General features: G+C 37.3%; 2 protein-coding genes and 1 non-coding gene across 7 annotated transcripts; 2 read left to right on the top strand and 1 right to left on the bottom strand.

Annotated features, from left to right (window-relative positions):
• Positions 1–242: 242 nt before the first annotated feature.
• gldi-9 (Actin interacting protein 3-like C-terminal domain-containing protein) lies at positions 243–9,483 on the top strand (the record flags this gene model as incomplete). 4 transcript variants are annotated; one of them, NM_001038293.5, is made up of 12 exons in its annotated part: positions 243–302; positions 903–990; positions 1,296–1,403; positions 4,598–4,694; positions 4,841–4,922; positions 4,970–5,100; positions 5,366–5,944; positions 6,468–6,588; positions 7,282–7,443; positions 7,493–7,677; positions 7,889–8,019; positions 8,612–9,476. In NM_001038293.5, the coding sequence occupies 12 exons, from the start codon at positions 243–245 to the stop codon at positions 9,364–9,366; spliced, it is 2,499 nt and encodes an 832-aa protein (NP_001033382.1). The 4 variants fall into 4 exon arrangements, with proteins under 4 accessions (NP_001033382.1, NP_001408281.1, NP_001033381.2 ...); NM_001421353.1 differs by lacking the exon at positions 7,282–7,443 and having other exon boundaries at positions 8,612–9,366; NM_001038292.5 differs by lacking the exons at positions 243–302; positions 903–990; positions 1,296–1,403 and adding an exon at positions 4,067–4,334 and having other exon boundaries at positions 8,612–9,483.
• Y71H2AM.27 lies at positions 2,395–2,543 on the bottom strand. The gene has a single exon (NR_052151.1). It is a non-coding gene; the product is annotated as an Unclassified non-coding RNA Y71H2AM.27 (non-coding RNA).
• Positions 9,484–9,949: 466 nt separating the features above from the next.
• Positions 9,950–12,871, top strand: Y71H2AM.14 (L-Fucosyltransferase; the record flags this gene model as incomplete). 2 transcript variants are annotated; one of them, NM_001381785.2, is made up of 10 exons in its annotated part: positions 9,950–10,125; positions 10,581–10,663; positions 10,715–10,875; positions 11,194–11,310; positions 11,365–11,465; positions 11,773–11,873; positions 11,918–12,006; positions 12,056–12,146; positions 12,475–12,569; positions 12,617–12,871. In NM_001381785.2, the coding sequence occupies 8 exons, from the start codon at positions 10,732–10,734 to the stop codon at positions 12,713–12,715; spliced, it is 837 nt and encodes a 278-aa protein (NP_001368048.1). The 2 variants fall into 2 exon arrangements, with proteins under 2 accessions (NP_001368048.1, NP_001368049.1); NM_001381784.1 differs by having other exon boundaries at positions 10,103–10,125; positions 12,617–12,715.
• Positions 12,872–15,875: the final 3,004 nt, after the last annotated feature.

Here is a 15,875-nt window from a genome sequence, read left to right as displayed (position 1 = left end):
GTGGTCGCCACACATATACACAAAGAAATCTTTTTCAAACACTAAGACACTGTCTCTCTCTGTGATTTGCACTGTTTCTTCTCTCCGTCCGCAACTACCTCTCAAGAGCCGCGGAGCAAGCAACAACCAGCTCCTGGAGAAGGCTTCTGTCTTTTTTACTGTGGAGCCGAAGAAGAGCACTTTTGTTTTATTAATTATTCAAAATTTTTAAGTTTTAGTTGGTTTTGCCTACATCCGAAAAAATGTTCGGATGTATCGCACCACCCCGACAGTCCAGAAGCATCATCCGATCATGCTCACAGGTAATTTTTTTTGGAAATTTCTATTTTTTTCATCGTTAAAATAAGATTTTTAGCGTAGGCACAAGGTACCTGCCTATTTGCCTACTTACCTGCCTTGAGCATACACCTACTGGAACTTTTTATTTGATTTCGGTGTTAAATGGCAATTTTTGGCGTAGGGACAGGGACAAGGTACTTGCCTACTTACCTATTTACCTGCCTATTGAGGCAGGCATGAGGTAGGTTTGCGGTAGGTACATAGGCAACATAGGCACGAGCTAGGCACATTTTCCATGTTTTTCTTTCATTTTTGATGTAGGCGCACATTTTCCTGCCTACCTACATATACCTATTACCGCAACTATTAGATTTCACGGTGTTTTTCTGAAATAAACATTTAAAGTTCGCATGCCTACCCCTGCCTGGGTCTGCCTGGTGCCTATACGCCTAAAATTGCCACATACATATAATCATTGTTCAAGTCAAAATTCCGATAACATACGGTTGGCAGGTAGATAGAAGGTAGGCAGAAGGTAGGCAGAATGTAGGCAGGTAGGTAGCAGGTAGGTACGAAATAGGCATTTGTGTCGCCAATTTTCATGCAAAAAAGCAATTTTTCAGGATTCCCGTGAGTTCCATGGCGATCCGCGATTCCAGCGTCCAGCCTCAGTGGACCTTCGACAACCACGACACCCACTCACGACACGAGGTAAGCAGGCAGAAAATAGGCGGCCTACCTGCCTGCCTCTACGCCTACCACTTATTTCGAAAGTCGATGCACCATGATTTATTGATGTTGGCTTAGGCTTAGGCATACATAGGTTCGGGTTCAGGTTTAGCCATAGGCTTAGGCTTAGGCCTAGGTTTAGGCCTAGGTTTAGGTTAAGGCTTTGGCTTAGGCTTAGGCTCAATCTAGGCTTAGTCTCAGGCTTAGGCCCAGGCTCCGGCATAGAATTGTATTATTGATTTTTTCTTGATTTTTCTATGATTCCTAAAATAATTCAATATTTTCAGGAAGATCAGCGACACCTCCAGCGACTCTTCACGGCCACCCATCCCAAAATAACAAGCCGCCGAAAATGAAGCGACTAGACAAGTGGATTGGCAATTTACTTAGTGAACGTGAGTGGAGGGTGTGTGAGATCAAAAGTCAGCTGGAACGGAAATGAAATTTGTTTAGTTTACTCTTGTCACTTTTTTTTTGAGTTATAGTGATTTTATTTTGGCTTGGAAAATTCTGGAAATTTTTTGAGAAGAAATTTTTACCTAAAAATTTAAATTCTCTTTTTCGCACTAAAGTTACAAATATTTTCAAAAATTAAAAGTTTTCAAAATTGAAATTTCCAGCAAATTGCCAATTTGCCGAACTTGCCAAAAAATTTTTGGCAAATTGTGGTTTTGCAAATTTTTTTTTTACAAACTTCGGAATTTCAATTTTAATCAGCAAAATTGTACGCATCCTATGAATATCTGGCAAACGGCAAACCGGCAAACGCCAAAAATGAAAATTTCCGGGCAAATCGGCAAACCAGCAAACTGCCGGAATTGAAAATTTCCAGCAATTCGGCAAAACGGCAAACTCCCGAAAATTAAAGTTTCCGGCAAATGGCAAATCGGCAAATTGCCAAAAATCAAAATTTCCGGCAAATCGGAAAACCAGCAATTTTTTTCCGAAAATGAGAATTGCCGGCAAATCGGCAAATCGGCAAATTGCCGAAAATCAAAATTTCCGGGCAAATTCGGCAAACCGGCAAATTGTCGAAATTTCAAATTTCCGGCAATTCGGCAAACGGCAAATTGGCGAAAATTAAAATTCCCGGCAAATCGGCAAGTTACCGGAACTGATAATTTCCAGGCAAATCGGCAATTTTTGCCCATCTTTGATACTAGCCCTCAACAAAGTTAATACTCTCAAAAATCTGCAAAAAACGAACTTCTAAAAGCCTAGAATTTAAAGTTGGTACAAAAAAATGTAATTTTTTTTCTAAAAACCGACCAGAATTTCATGTTACATCTGAATTTTACACCGAAAAAATTTGAAAATCATAGCAAAAGTACAAGAACCTTTCCCCGATCACTTTTTAATTCGTAAATCTTGTTCACTCGTCCTATTAGCTAGTACTCTCTATCCGTTGAGGGACCATCGAGATATTTTTGTGTAACATTTCCATTTCTCTCTCATCTCTATCAATTGTGTCCTCTAACCTCTCGGCTCTTCCCCGTCAAATTCGAATACAATTACACCGTGCGTTTTGCACATTTCTACGTCGATATTGGAGATCTCCTGCAATTCGTGCTGCTTCTTCTTCTTGAGGACGCTCTCTCCTTTACGACATACATATATTTTATGTTTTATTGTTTTATGAACCAAATTACCTAAATTGTTCTGAAACAAATTTTGATTTTAGTCGTCTAAATTTTCTCCAAAACAAAAAATTTGAATTTTCCGCCAAAACTTTCCAAAATTTTTTTGAATTTCTAAATTTTTTTCCTGAAAGTCTTGAAATTTCCGCCTAAACTTTTAAAACTAAAATTTGAATTTTCCATCAAATTTTTATTTCCAAAATTCTGGGTTTTCTGCTCAAATTTTTTGGGTAAAACTAACTTAAGTGGGAAATTAGAAACTTTTTTAAAATTACTAAATTAGCCGGTAAGTTTAAAACAAAGATTTTTCTCGAATTTCGCATTTAAATATTTGAAAAAAACATGATTTTCTTCAGCGGAAAACAAATTAAAAATAAATAGAAAAATTCAACAAAATTAGCCAATTTTTAATAAAAATATTTTGAACTGCAGAATTTTTTAGAACATTTTTCAAAATTAACTACAGTATCCCATTTAAAGGCGCATAAATTCAACAAATTGTCAAAGTCAAGTAGTCGAGAACGTGTCTTTTGTCCAACACATGTTCCGCTAAACACATGTTTAACCACACACATACACATATGTGTCATTAGTCATTTTCCGGATCATATTTTTTAGTTTTTTTTCGGTCAGCATAGTTTTGGTGTAAAAATCCTTTACTTCGTATATTTTTACGAGAAGAACAAATAAATAAAAATTTTTTTTCGATAATTATAACAAAAAATTCCAATCTCCCGCTAAATCTGCTCCTTTTTGCGCGTCAAGTATGGTACATCGACTCCGCAAGTCAAATTCTGAACAAATCGAACAGATGCACGATATTTGACGCGCAAAATTCAAATTTTTAAATGCTTAAGGTGAAGGTAGTAGAGTACGTTCAAAATAATAAAAATTTCCAAAAAAAATGTTTTTTTCAAAATTTTTACTAGGTAATTTTAAAAAGTTCAAAACCTTAATTTTCACGTTTTTTTTTCATATGAAATTACCAAAAAAGCAATTTTTGACAACATGGTGCATTGAAAATGTTGCACTTTTTGGGAAAAAAGTTCTCCAAAATTTTTGTAAAACTCAATTTTGGAAATAAACAAAGGCCTCCCTCCTCTTTCTCTGTCTTTTTTCTCCTCCAAAAATTGAACCTTTTCCTCTTTTTTCCTCCGTTTCGCAAAAAATTTATGAGCTTTTCAAGTAGGCACAGCGATGCCTGCCTTGTGCCTACGAATGCCTAAGAGGCTTTGAATACATGATAGTAGGTAGAGAAATGCCTAAATACATGCCTACATGGCTTACTTTACCGTAGGTGCCTACGAGGCCTTGAAGGTAAAAAAGTAGGCATAGGCAGGCATTTTCGTGCCTACTTAAAACTTTTCACACTTTCCTTCCAAACTAACATGTTCCAGGGTACTAATTCTCTCCATCAGAGAATGCCTCTGTTCAGTTGGCGTCCACGTATTCTGGGAGGTGGTCGAAAGACGCCAGAAGCCACACAAGCCGTCCAAATTACTATAGCTCCTGAGCCACCGGAGCTCCCGGAGCCAGCAGCAAGCTCTAAGCCGAGAAATGTTCGATTTGATGAGCCAAAAAGTGGCTCATTTAACCAAGAAAGGGCTGCTCCTGTAGACTGGGCGACTAACAATTATGGGGGTGAAGCCAGAATTATTGGCACCGTCCGTCCGGAAAAGAATCTGACAAGTTCGTTGAAAAATTGCGCGTCAAATATGATGCATTGAGAACGTAGATCAAAGTTCTGCAAATACTACCGCAATGTATCTGATTAAACGCGTATTTTTTGAGTTTGCGCGTGAAATGTGATGAATTGCTTTGGTGTTTGCACAGTATTTATTTGCGAACTTCTTGCATCAAATTTGACGCGCGCAAAAAATTGCTCATTATGCAAATTTTTGGGGAAAAGTTACAGGTTACTGAAATTTTATGAAAATCGATTTTTCTTACAGGCGGCTCGAGCGGACGAATCCCACCAGAAGAGAATGTTGGCAGTGATTGGAGATATGCAGATGATGTTAAAGTTCGGATTGATCCGGTAGATCATCAGTGAGTTGCACAAATTTTTTTTAAAGAAAACAACTGTTTCGAAAATAGTTTTGAAAAAAAAAATTTTTTTTTGGAAAATTTTATGCTCAAATTAACTTCAATTTATTTTTAAAAAAATATTTTCACATTAAATTTATCATTCCCAGACGCCCAATCGACTCCCAACCATCCCGCTTCGGTCAGCACCCCTCACGGGCCACTTCGGTTCTTCAAAACCTCCGCGAACAGGTTCAATTTCCGGAAAAACTTTAAAAAAAATCAATATATTGTTCCAGAAAAGCAATCTGGAATACGATGAGCGTCGTCGTGAGGTTTCGACGTTGCCGAGCAGTTATTCGAGCAATCGACCCGATATTTACGGAAATGTTCAGCGATTCGACACAGTTAGCCGCACCGAATCTCATTTGTAAGGCTTTTAAACTTTTTTTGTTGAAAAAATTTTGTAAAAACTACCGGCAAATCGCCAAACCGGCAATTTGCTAAAAAGGAAAATTTCCGGTTAGTCGGCAATCCGGCAAAATGCCAGAATTGAAAATTTTCGGCCAAATGGGCAAACCGGCAATTTGCCGATTAATTTTCCGAATTTTCTGCCTCCCCCTGACACAAATTTGAAAAAACATATTTGTTGGCTTTCAGCAAAAAAAAAAATCTAAAAACTTGCTTTTTTTCAGATCCTCAGATTCACAAGCCACTAGACACCTTGACGATATGAATGTAGTGTTCCTTCAAGCAAATGATGAAGTCAAACGAATTCTCCTGCCACGCAACATCCATTCGATGCATCAAGTCAAAATGTCATTCGTTCGAACTTTCCCAAATGTGAATCGATCATTCGTCGAGCAACCCCATGTCAAAATCTACATTCAAGAGCCAACAAAAGGAGCCATATTCTATGAGCTTGAGGATCCTGGAGATATCAAGAACAAATCAGTGCTCAGACTTCGAGAGAAGACACGTGTCATGTCACCAGTTGGAGGAGGGTATTTGGATCAACCAGATTATCATTCGGAGACAGAGCAGGATGATGGAAGGCGAGTTGGGATGATGCCGATGATGAGGCCAGCTTCGGCGATGGCAGCTCCAAGTGTTGATTATATGCATCGGAATACACTGCCATTGAAGCCACAACCACCTCCACCACAGGTCTATGATATCTATTCGGATCCATATAACTCGGATACAAGCAGTCATGATAGCCGAAGTGTGACCAGATCTGGTTCAGCGACACCGGTGATTGATAGGGAATCTAGGTGAGTACAAAATATTGCCCAGTTATCTAGACAAGTAAATAGGCACGCAGGCAGAAGGGTCTAAGATTGTGGGTAGACACGGAGGCGTAGGCATAAAGTAGGCACGGTTGTAGGTGAAAGAAGACAGCAGATATGCGGGCATGTTGAAGTGAGGCAAGTAGGCAATGAGGCTTGAAATAGACAGGTCAGGTACATAGGCAGTCAGGTACATAGCTAGACAGGCACGGAATAGGCATGCTGGTCTTTTGGGTAAAAATAGGTGTGAGACAGGCAGATGTACAAGTTGAAAACAAAAAGTTCGCAGACACCTAAGCAGGCAGGTATTAAGTAGAGATAAGGTAGGTAGGCACAAAAGACAAACAGACCTGTAGGTATGTTGGTAGGCATGATGGATTAGGCAAGTGGGTAAGCAGGCACGAAATCATAAGTTTTGTAGGCATTAGGCAGGCACTTTGCAGGCACTAGGCAGCATTAGGCAGCATTGGGTAGTCAGTTCAAGTTATGAAAGTTGTTTTTTTTCCAGAGTACGAATGGAAACCATGGAACGACAACTCGCGGGACTGTCAAACCTGGTGCACACAGCTCTCGTGAGCAAGGGAATGAGCGAAACGACGCAGAAGGATATGGCAGAGCTTCGAAGGGAGGTAAGAATCAATTTTTGTGTGTATTTTTTGAAGCATGAGACACATTTTGCAAGCTTGACATCCCTGGCATCTCGAAAGTCTCGTATCTCAAAAAATGTTTGAGATATCAAAAAATTGTCAACTACAAAAATATAGAAAAAGAGTTCAGAAATATTTTGTTGATTGACAACTCATCGTGAAAACTGAAGGCAAGCGAGATATGAGCCAGAAAAAATGAGCAAAGCATGGTGCATCGAAGAGCATGCGCCAAATTTTACATGTAATGACTTTAACAGCCCATATCTCAGTTCATTGCAAAAGTATCAAAACACTTTCAACTACTAATTTGTAGAGAAAGAGGAATTAAATATTTTGTTCGTTGAAAATTTTTTGAATAAACCAAAACCAAACGAGATATGAGCCAGCAGAGTTGAGCAAAACATGGTGCATCGAAAAAAATCGATATCACTTTTGGCTCGGCTTTTTAATAGGTTTTTTTTGGATTCTGATTAGAACTTTGCAAGTTTAACACCCTTTTTACGTAACAGCTCGTATCTAAAAATATTTTTGAGATGTTAAAAACATTTTGTTAGTTGATAATTTTTTTGAAATAATCAAATCTCCAAGCCAAGCCACCAAAGTCGATCAAAACATGGTGCATCGACTATTTTATGCTCCCCCTCAGCTAATCTCCTTATCAAACATTAACTCCAGATCCTATCCATGCACCCTGACACTGCTCGAGAATCTTCCGAAAAACCAGCCTCTTCTCTATCCGACTCAATTTCCTCACACACCGCTTATCAACTCTCCGTGTTCCGTAGCAAGCTTAAAGACACTCACAATGAGCTGAAACAGCTCAAAAACTCTGCACAGGTTATATTGATTAGTAGGAGCTCAAATGAAAATAATGGAAATTTTGCAGGTGAATGCTCAGACTGGAAATACGCTTTTACGAGAAGCCGGGGATAAGATCGGAAGATTGGTTGCTGATAGAATGCGTGGTGGGGTTTCAGTCATGCCAATTGAGATTCCAGCTACGGAAATGAGCAACGAGAGCCAACGAAATGAGCATGCCAGTCAACTTGCAGAGCTTCTACATTCATTGACGTAAGTGTTTAGCAAATGACGAGGTTGGCTCCGTCGCGGAAAACTTCTGGAAAGGTTTAGAATTTTTCGGAAGAAAGATAATTTTTTTGGAATTTTCAGAAAAATCTAGAAACTTCTGGAAAGAACGAAAAAAACTAAATATTTTTCTAAAATATTTTCCGATTCACCATGATACCAAAATTCAACATTTTAACCAATTTTTTGTTTGCAGAAGTTTCGAGACAAATGTGGAAACCGTACGTGGTAGTGTGCTTGCAAATCAGAAAAAGCTACGAATGAGCGAAGTGGAAGATATGACCGAAAAACTAACGAATATTGGACGACTTGCAGCGAACTTGAAAAGTAAGGTTTTTTCTGGAAGTTGATAAAACAACTTACCCTTTTAACCTGCTAACAGTTTTTATTCTGATTTTCTACGGAAATTACGAGAAGTTGTGTCAATTTTAGTTCGATGCATCATGTTTCGCCTAACTTTAACACCTAATATCTCGGTTGGTTTTGGTTTTATGAAAAAATTGTTAATTGACAAAATATTTCTGATATCATTTCCTACATTTTTGTAGTGATACGTTTTTTGATAGCTCTACAATAAACCGAGATATGAGCTATCGATTTTGGCAACTCATGTCTCGATTTTTATTGATTTTATCAAAAAGTTGTCAACTGACAAAATATTTTCTAGCTATTTTTCTACATTTTTGTAGTCAAAACTTTTTAAATATCTTTGAAACTAACAAAGATATAAGCTGCCAAATTAATTTTGGACATGGTGCATCGACGTTGATTATGAGGGCATATAACTCGGTTGGGCTTTTATTTTAGCAAAAATTATCCACTGACAAAATATTTATCAACTCTTTTTATAATTTAATAGACAAGAAAATTAAGGAATGGGCTCTCAAAATCAATATCTTTAATTTTCACTTTTTTTCAGCCGACTTCCCACCGATCCAAATGGCAATCGAACAACAGATCAAGAGAGATATGGAACGAGTGGTCCGAGAGGAAAAATTCATTCGCGATCAGAGTATCGCAGTGGATCAGAGCCTTCGAAGATGTAAAGCCTTGGCGAATATCATGGTTACAATGAAAAAGCTAGCCATGGTGCAAGATCCATCGATTCAACGTAGGAAGAAGCATGTGGAACGGGCGGATTCAGCTGGAGCTCCAGGATCTCCAAGATTACCTCCAAAACCTTCTGTAGCACAGACAATTGCTATGCACTCAGCTCCACCATCACCGTTGACAGCTCCGATCCCACCTCCACCACCGCCACCACCGCCGATGCTTCCACCACAACAATCTCAGCTCGCCCAGTCCCTCCAACTAGCGGCTACCAGTTCTAATGTGGTAAAGGTTGCTCCAATGTATGAGTACAAGGAATCCCCAAAGTCGCCTGTAAGTGATCTTGACAATGTTCTCGAAGAAGTTGGAGATCCGGGCAGCATCCCACGTCCTCCAAGCCGATACTCTGTCCAAGACGTTCGACAAAAGTTCTCCAAACCGCCAGAGCTGCCAGATCAGCTCAGGAACTTGATCGAAGACGTTGCTCGGCGAGCATCCCCCGGACCGGAGCAAATGAACGATAGAAGACAGGACTTGGAAGAGCGTCAGGAGAGATTGGCTGAGAAGCAGAGACAACTGAGATCACAGTTTCAGCAATTGCAACAGCTCGCTCCACTTCCCTAATTATTAGTTGAATTATCGTTATTAATATATACTTATTGTGTTGAATTTATTATTGTGAGACATGACAATATCACAAATTTATTATTTAAATAAAGTTATCAAAATTTTCATTTAAAAATAAGGCGTTTGGGTATGCACCAAAAATTAAAACAAATGACGATCGATGCACCATGCTTTGTAGAACTTTGTTAGCTAATATCTGGGTTGATTTTACTTTTAGCTAAAAATTGTCAATTGATAAAATATTTGTGATATAGTTTCCAACATTTTTGTAGTTGGAAGATTTTTGATATCTCTACAATAAACCGAGATATGAGCAGCCAAATTGAATTTGGACATGGTGCATCGACCAAATATGTACTATGTCAGCTTACAACTTGGGCTGCTATAATTTCAGTTACAGCAAAAATTGTATATTAATAAAATTCTTTAGCTTAAAGATAATCCGGTTATAGGCCTATTCGGTTTGGCATGAAGCCTGGTGAGTCAGGCATGTAGTTTTACAATCCAATCTTATCAATTACTATTGCAAACAAGATACAAACCGTTTGAAACAGTTTTGTTTGCTCTTTCCTTTAACATTACGACCACATTGATAACTATTTCTGCACTTTTGGCCTTTCTTCAGAGTAACTTCACTATTATTCAAAAAATAATTATTTTACAATATGTCTCAAAAACCATCATATACTCAAATAGGATAAAATGCAGTGAAATCGGCAAAACATTTAGTGCCATGGGCAATAATTGTCGTTCTAGGTTGGTTTTTGGTGAGAAAATATTATTAAATTAGTTCACTGATTCAGTATTTTATATTTATGCTGTTCAGTCGCCAAGGAAAGTCACGTATGTTTGAATTGTATTTCTTGGTATCAATAATTGTAATGTTTTAAATATATTTTTTCTAAAATTTTGTAGTTAATATCTTCTTTATATCCTCAAAATGAACAGAAATATGAGCTAGCATACAGATTTTGAACATGGTGCATCGACCAAAAATTGAATTTGAAAAACATTGCAAGAAGTGTTGTTAATTTCCGTTCGATGCACCATGTTTTGTCCAACTTTGATACCCTGGGTTGATTTTGGTATAAGCAAAAAATTGCCATATGACAAAGAATTCGTCAATTAGTTACATTTTTGTACTTGACATTTTTTTGATATCTCTACATTAAATTAAAATATAAAAAAAAGGTGGCCAAAATTTCTTACAGAATCGCCGAATTTCAAGCTTCTCTCCCTGTCGGTGCTCCAAAAAAGTTCTTATCAAGTAGCCTTGCCGCCCAATCTGGATTAGGTATGTCTCTATTAAGCATTGCATGGCTGATATATATAACCATATGAATAGGAAATCACTTATTCGAAATGGCTTCACTTTTGGGAATGTCGAGAGTTCTGAATCGAACACCGATTCTATTTGTCGAGGACAAGAATTATGAGGGAATGTGGAAAAGCACAAAAGAAGCGATTCCCGGATTAATTGAAAAATTTCAAATTGTTCATGGCAAAGTAAGCATGCCTGCCTGCCCGTGCCTACTTGCATGCGTGCCTACTTCATGCCTGCCTGCCTACCTAAGTATCTACCAATTCTTACATAAATACCTACGTGCCTGTGCCTGCTTTCCACCTGATGTCTACCTGCCTATCTATTCCTTCTCTGCAACGCATCTACCTTGTGCCTACTCTGTTACCTGCCTACATCACTACATTAAAACTTTTTCCTACGCGCCTACCTCATACCTATCTCAGGCATGCCTAACTGTACCTGTTCTGCCTTCATAGGTAAGGTCGCCTTGTAGGCAGGCAGGCAGGAAAATCGATTTTCAGGTACCGTCTCACAACAAACCCATTCAATTCAGTAAGCTATGTTGTGTTTACGTGGATCCCCGAGTTCTAGAAAATATGAACGACGAGTTTCTTCATTTGGATTCGCATTTCTATCAGGTCGCACTTTTTGTATTTTTTGAGAATTTTTTGTTTTTAAAACAAAAATTTCAGTCGTGGAAATATTTTGCTGGCATGCAACGAGAATTGATTGGCTACGTGAAAAAATCAGGAAACTACAGCTCACTTCCAAGGTCAACTGATAATGTTTTCGTGTGAGTTAAGATAGGCAGGTACGTAGGCAGGTAGGCGTGAGGTAGGTAGGGGTAGACAAACATGCTAGACAGTAGTCACGATGGCATTTAGGTCATCATAAAGCAGATACACAGGCAGGAAACCAATGTAGTAGGCAACTTAACCATACAGGCAAAGTTAGGTATTAAGAATGGTAGGCCCCTAGGCACGTACCTAGGCAGTCTGGTTGGTAGCCAGTCAGGCATGACGCAAAGGATAGGCAGCTAGGCGAGATCAGGAATGGAGGCAGACAGGCAGGCATAGGCACTCTAAAAACTAAAATTTCAGAACATGCGCCCACGTTAGAAGAGGTGACTTCTTATCAGTCGGATTTGCAGTCGCCGATGAGCGTTTTGTCATAAATGCTCTCGACTTTATGGAGAAAAAAGGTAAGTCCTCCACTTGCCCGAAACGCTTTTCATATAATTTCCAGATCCTAGCACTCATGCTAAAAAGGCCACAGTTTTGTTTGGAGATACATTGGAGTTTTTGGAACTCATTTATAACAGCTTAAATAAAAATGTGGGTACAAGCAGCTACAGTAATCTTTATTTGAATTATTTTTTTCCAGAAATCAAGCACAACATACTTTATAGCCAAAAACAGAAACCATGATGATCTACTGTATGCGAAGGAAAATTGTGATGCTGTGCTGATTGCATGTAAGCTCCCCTTGGAGGCTCATAGCTCAGTTTATTATAAATTTGTGAAAAAGTGCTTAACAACAAAATTGTAGACAAATAGTTCACAAACATTTTGTCAGTTGACAACTTTTGATAAAACTAAAGATATCCGAGATATAAGCCATTAAAGTTCTATAAACCTGATGCACTATGTTCAAAAAGTTGATAAACTTTAACGATTCATATCTCGGCCGATCTTAAAGATATCAGAATGTGGTCAACTAAAAAATTATAGAAAATCAGATAACAAATATTTTGTCAGTTGGCAACTTTTTGATAAAGCTCAACCCGACTGAGAAATTTCCAGCTCCCCATTCAACATTCGGGTGGTGGATGGGATATCTATCTAAAGGAAATAAAGTCTATTATATGGATATTCGCGAGACTAACGATCCTATTTATGTGAGTTTTTTTCTTGAATTTTCTAGGCCATCAATTTTTTTTTGCAGAGAAGAGGAGAACTCAATCCATACGACTATTTTGCTGAAAACTGGACGCCACTGAAATATGACATTGATAATCAAACTATAATTAGAAGTATTAAATAGATTGATGTATTTTTTTCTTTAATTTTGAATTGTTTATTTAAATTTTCAGAACTAATGTGCTTCCATTTTTCTAAAATAGGAAAAAAACTTAATAGATACCCACATGCTCCATGATGTCACCCAACTATCTTTTTTTTAAATTTCATAACAATCAACCTGATTAAATTTCACTATCAGATGATTTTTATAATATATGGAATGACTATAAGTCATGTGATAAAAATTTAGTTTGAAGCTTAGGCTTACGCTTAGGCTTAGGCTTATTCTTAAGTTTAGGCTTAGTCTTAGGCTTAGGCTTAGACTTAGGGTTCAGCAGGCTCAGGATTTGGCGTATGCTTACGCTTAGGCTTAGGCTTATTCTTAAGTTTGGCGTCAGTGGGGGAGCGTTAGCTTTTTTTTTTTTTTTTTTTATTTAGGGTTAGGATTACAGCGTTTTTTTCATTTTTCAAATGGTTCCCGTTGGCCGATCAAAGCGAAATTTTACACAGAGACGTATAGGCCACTAAGAAGCTTCCGTGTAAAATTTCAAATTGATTCCATCAAAACTCGCCGAGTTATGGAGCTTAAGGTGTTTTCAAAATGACCCTCAACTATTTTTTAAAATTTTAAAGTTTGGCGTTTTGTCAGTTTTCTCCCTAAGCTCACGAAAATTTAATGACAGGAGGATCGTAGCGAAATAAGTTTTTTTGTGAATTTTGAGCCGATTTCGATTTACAGGAGCCGAGATATTAAGCTTCAAAATAGAAAAAAAATTACCCTCGCTCCGCCCCTTTTTGTCGACAAAAAGATTCCACTTTGAAAACGCGCGTGTAACTTGACGGTGGGTGGATGGATTTTGATGCGGTTTTTTGCTGTCTCTTCAAAAAGCTTGCCCCATCTCTGTATTCTTTTTTTCAGAAAGATTGGAGCTCATTGAGCCGAGATATTTTGAGTGAAACTCAAAAATCGCTATTTTTTGTCATTTTCGGGTGGTTTTAATTGCAGGAAAATTCGAGTTTTTGCGATTTTTACGAGATTTTTTAGCAGTTTATAGTACTCGACGAGATGCGTCGAAAAACATACAAATCATCCAGATCCATCAGATATGAGCTCTTTTAGAGAGCTCCAAAGTCAAATTCGCAATTTTGACATCCCCCCTCCCACTTCGGTGTGTTTTTTTCGTGTTTTTTCGCAAACCACCGCTTCGTGCGCTGTTGTCTTTGAGAAATCTTTGGTTCCAAGGTGAAATTGTTGTATAAAAAGATCGTAGGTACATTTTAAAGTAAAAAATATTCCGAAAAAGTGATTTTTTCATTTTGAAAATCGAGGCAGAAAAAAAATTTTTGATTTTTTTTCCAAAAACTTTTTTTTTCCCTTCTCGTAGGATGGCGGTCGTTTGAGATATTTTGATTTTGAGGAAAAAAAAAATGAAATTACAAATATTTTTTTCTAAAGCGATAGAGCAAAAAAATTTTGAAAATTGAGTGAAAACTCACTGAGATAATCGACCTTGAAGCAAGTTACTGCCGTTTTTGCGTTGATCATTTTTCAATTTTGAGCGTTTATTATTCACTCAATCTGAGATCAATTTTAATTTTGTTTTTTTTTATATAGATTCAAAACTTGACGCTAAATCCGAAAAACTAAGTTTCAAAAAAATTTTAGTGAAAATTTTTTTCAGCACCGCCAAAAATTCGAGTTTTTCAGCACTGATTTTTTCGAATTTTTGCGATTTTTCACTCATTTTTTGATGAATCTTTGTTTTCTTTTTTGTGTTCAATGAACAATATTTATGAAAAATGGAATCTATTACAAATTTGTGAAAATTTATTTTTGAAAAAATTTTGTGCCAGTTTGAAATTTTTTTCAAATAATTAATTTTCTGCCTCTTGCCCAGAAAAAGTGGTTTGGTCTGGTGTTTCAACAATAATATTTTTGAAATCCTCACACCTTTTTTCATATTCCCTCAAATTTTTGTAACCCAATTCTCACTTTGAAGGGAGATACAGGCGGGAGATACAGTTCGTTGAAGGGTTGGCTGCCAACACATCGCCACCCCACCCACAGAGAGACACACATTTACAACCCAATATATTCAAATATTACCTCCTGCTCTCAGTTTTCATGATTTTATGATGATTTTTACTTCATCAGAAAGAACACATTCTCTTTCCTATTTGCAGGGATAGTGGAAGACAAAAAAAAAAACAATATGGATTTAAAATGAGGGCTTCGCCCCGATTTTAATAAAATATATGAAACCCTCTTAAAAAGTTACAAGAAGGTTTTTCCTTGCGCTTGGAGCGCAAAAGAAAAGAAAAAGAGCTATTTAGACTTAGGGTACCCAACTGGAATAAAATATAGGAAATCCCAATCCAACCAGCCTAAGGGCCCGAAAAACATGCTAGAATGCCCAATTTAAATAAAATATAGGAAATCCTTATGACACACTTAAGCCTAAGGGCCCGAAAAAAAACTAGGATGCCCAACTGGAATAAAATATTGGAAATCCTTATGACACACCGGCGGTATGGCGCGGCTTAAGCCTAAATAGCCACTTTTATCAAAATACATTTGAGCGAGGCGGTTGTAAACTATTCGTTCTTTAGCAAAAATAAAATAAAAAACTTTATTTAAATTTAAAAATAAATATCATATGTTATCACACCTTAATTTAGTAATCATTTTAGTTCATAAGTGTGAGAGAAAGAAAAATGGATTAATCATCGGAATTAGATATCATCAGAGTGATTATATTCATCAAAGGTCCCACTTTATTGGAGGGTTAATTTGGTTGATATAAAATTCCTATCTCATGTAAAGAAAGGTTCGAATTCTGTACCTATGAATACTGCCGATATTTGAATTCCTGTCTCATTGGAAGAAGGCCTTTCTTGTGGGAAGAACGGAGTTATAAAAAAATATACGCAGGTACAGAATTTGAACTTTTCTTCCCATGAGATAGGAATTTGAATATTGGCATTCTATAACTTCACTAAGAAAAAAAATTTCCAAAGGTTGATCGCAAATATGTAGAGATTGCTCGCATCCCTTCAAATATTACAAAATTTCCAAGTTTCTTAGAAATAATCTTCATTTAGATTACTGAAAAATATCCACAGATTACTTTTGAGTTGCCTGAGAAGTTATTGTAAAACGCAAGGCGAGCTGTTGGTACAGA

This window comes from Caenorhabditis elegans, chromosome III (assembly GCF_000002985.6).
Source record: "Caenorhabditis elegans chromosome III".
Taxonomy (NCBI): Eukaryota; Metazoa; Nematoda; class Chromadorea; order Rhabditida; family Rhabditidae; genus Caenorhabditis; species Caenorhabditis elegans.
The sequence above is the reverse complement of the archived record's forward strand: the minus strand, read 5'-3'. Positions and strand labels throughout refer to the sequence as shown.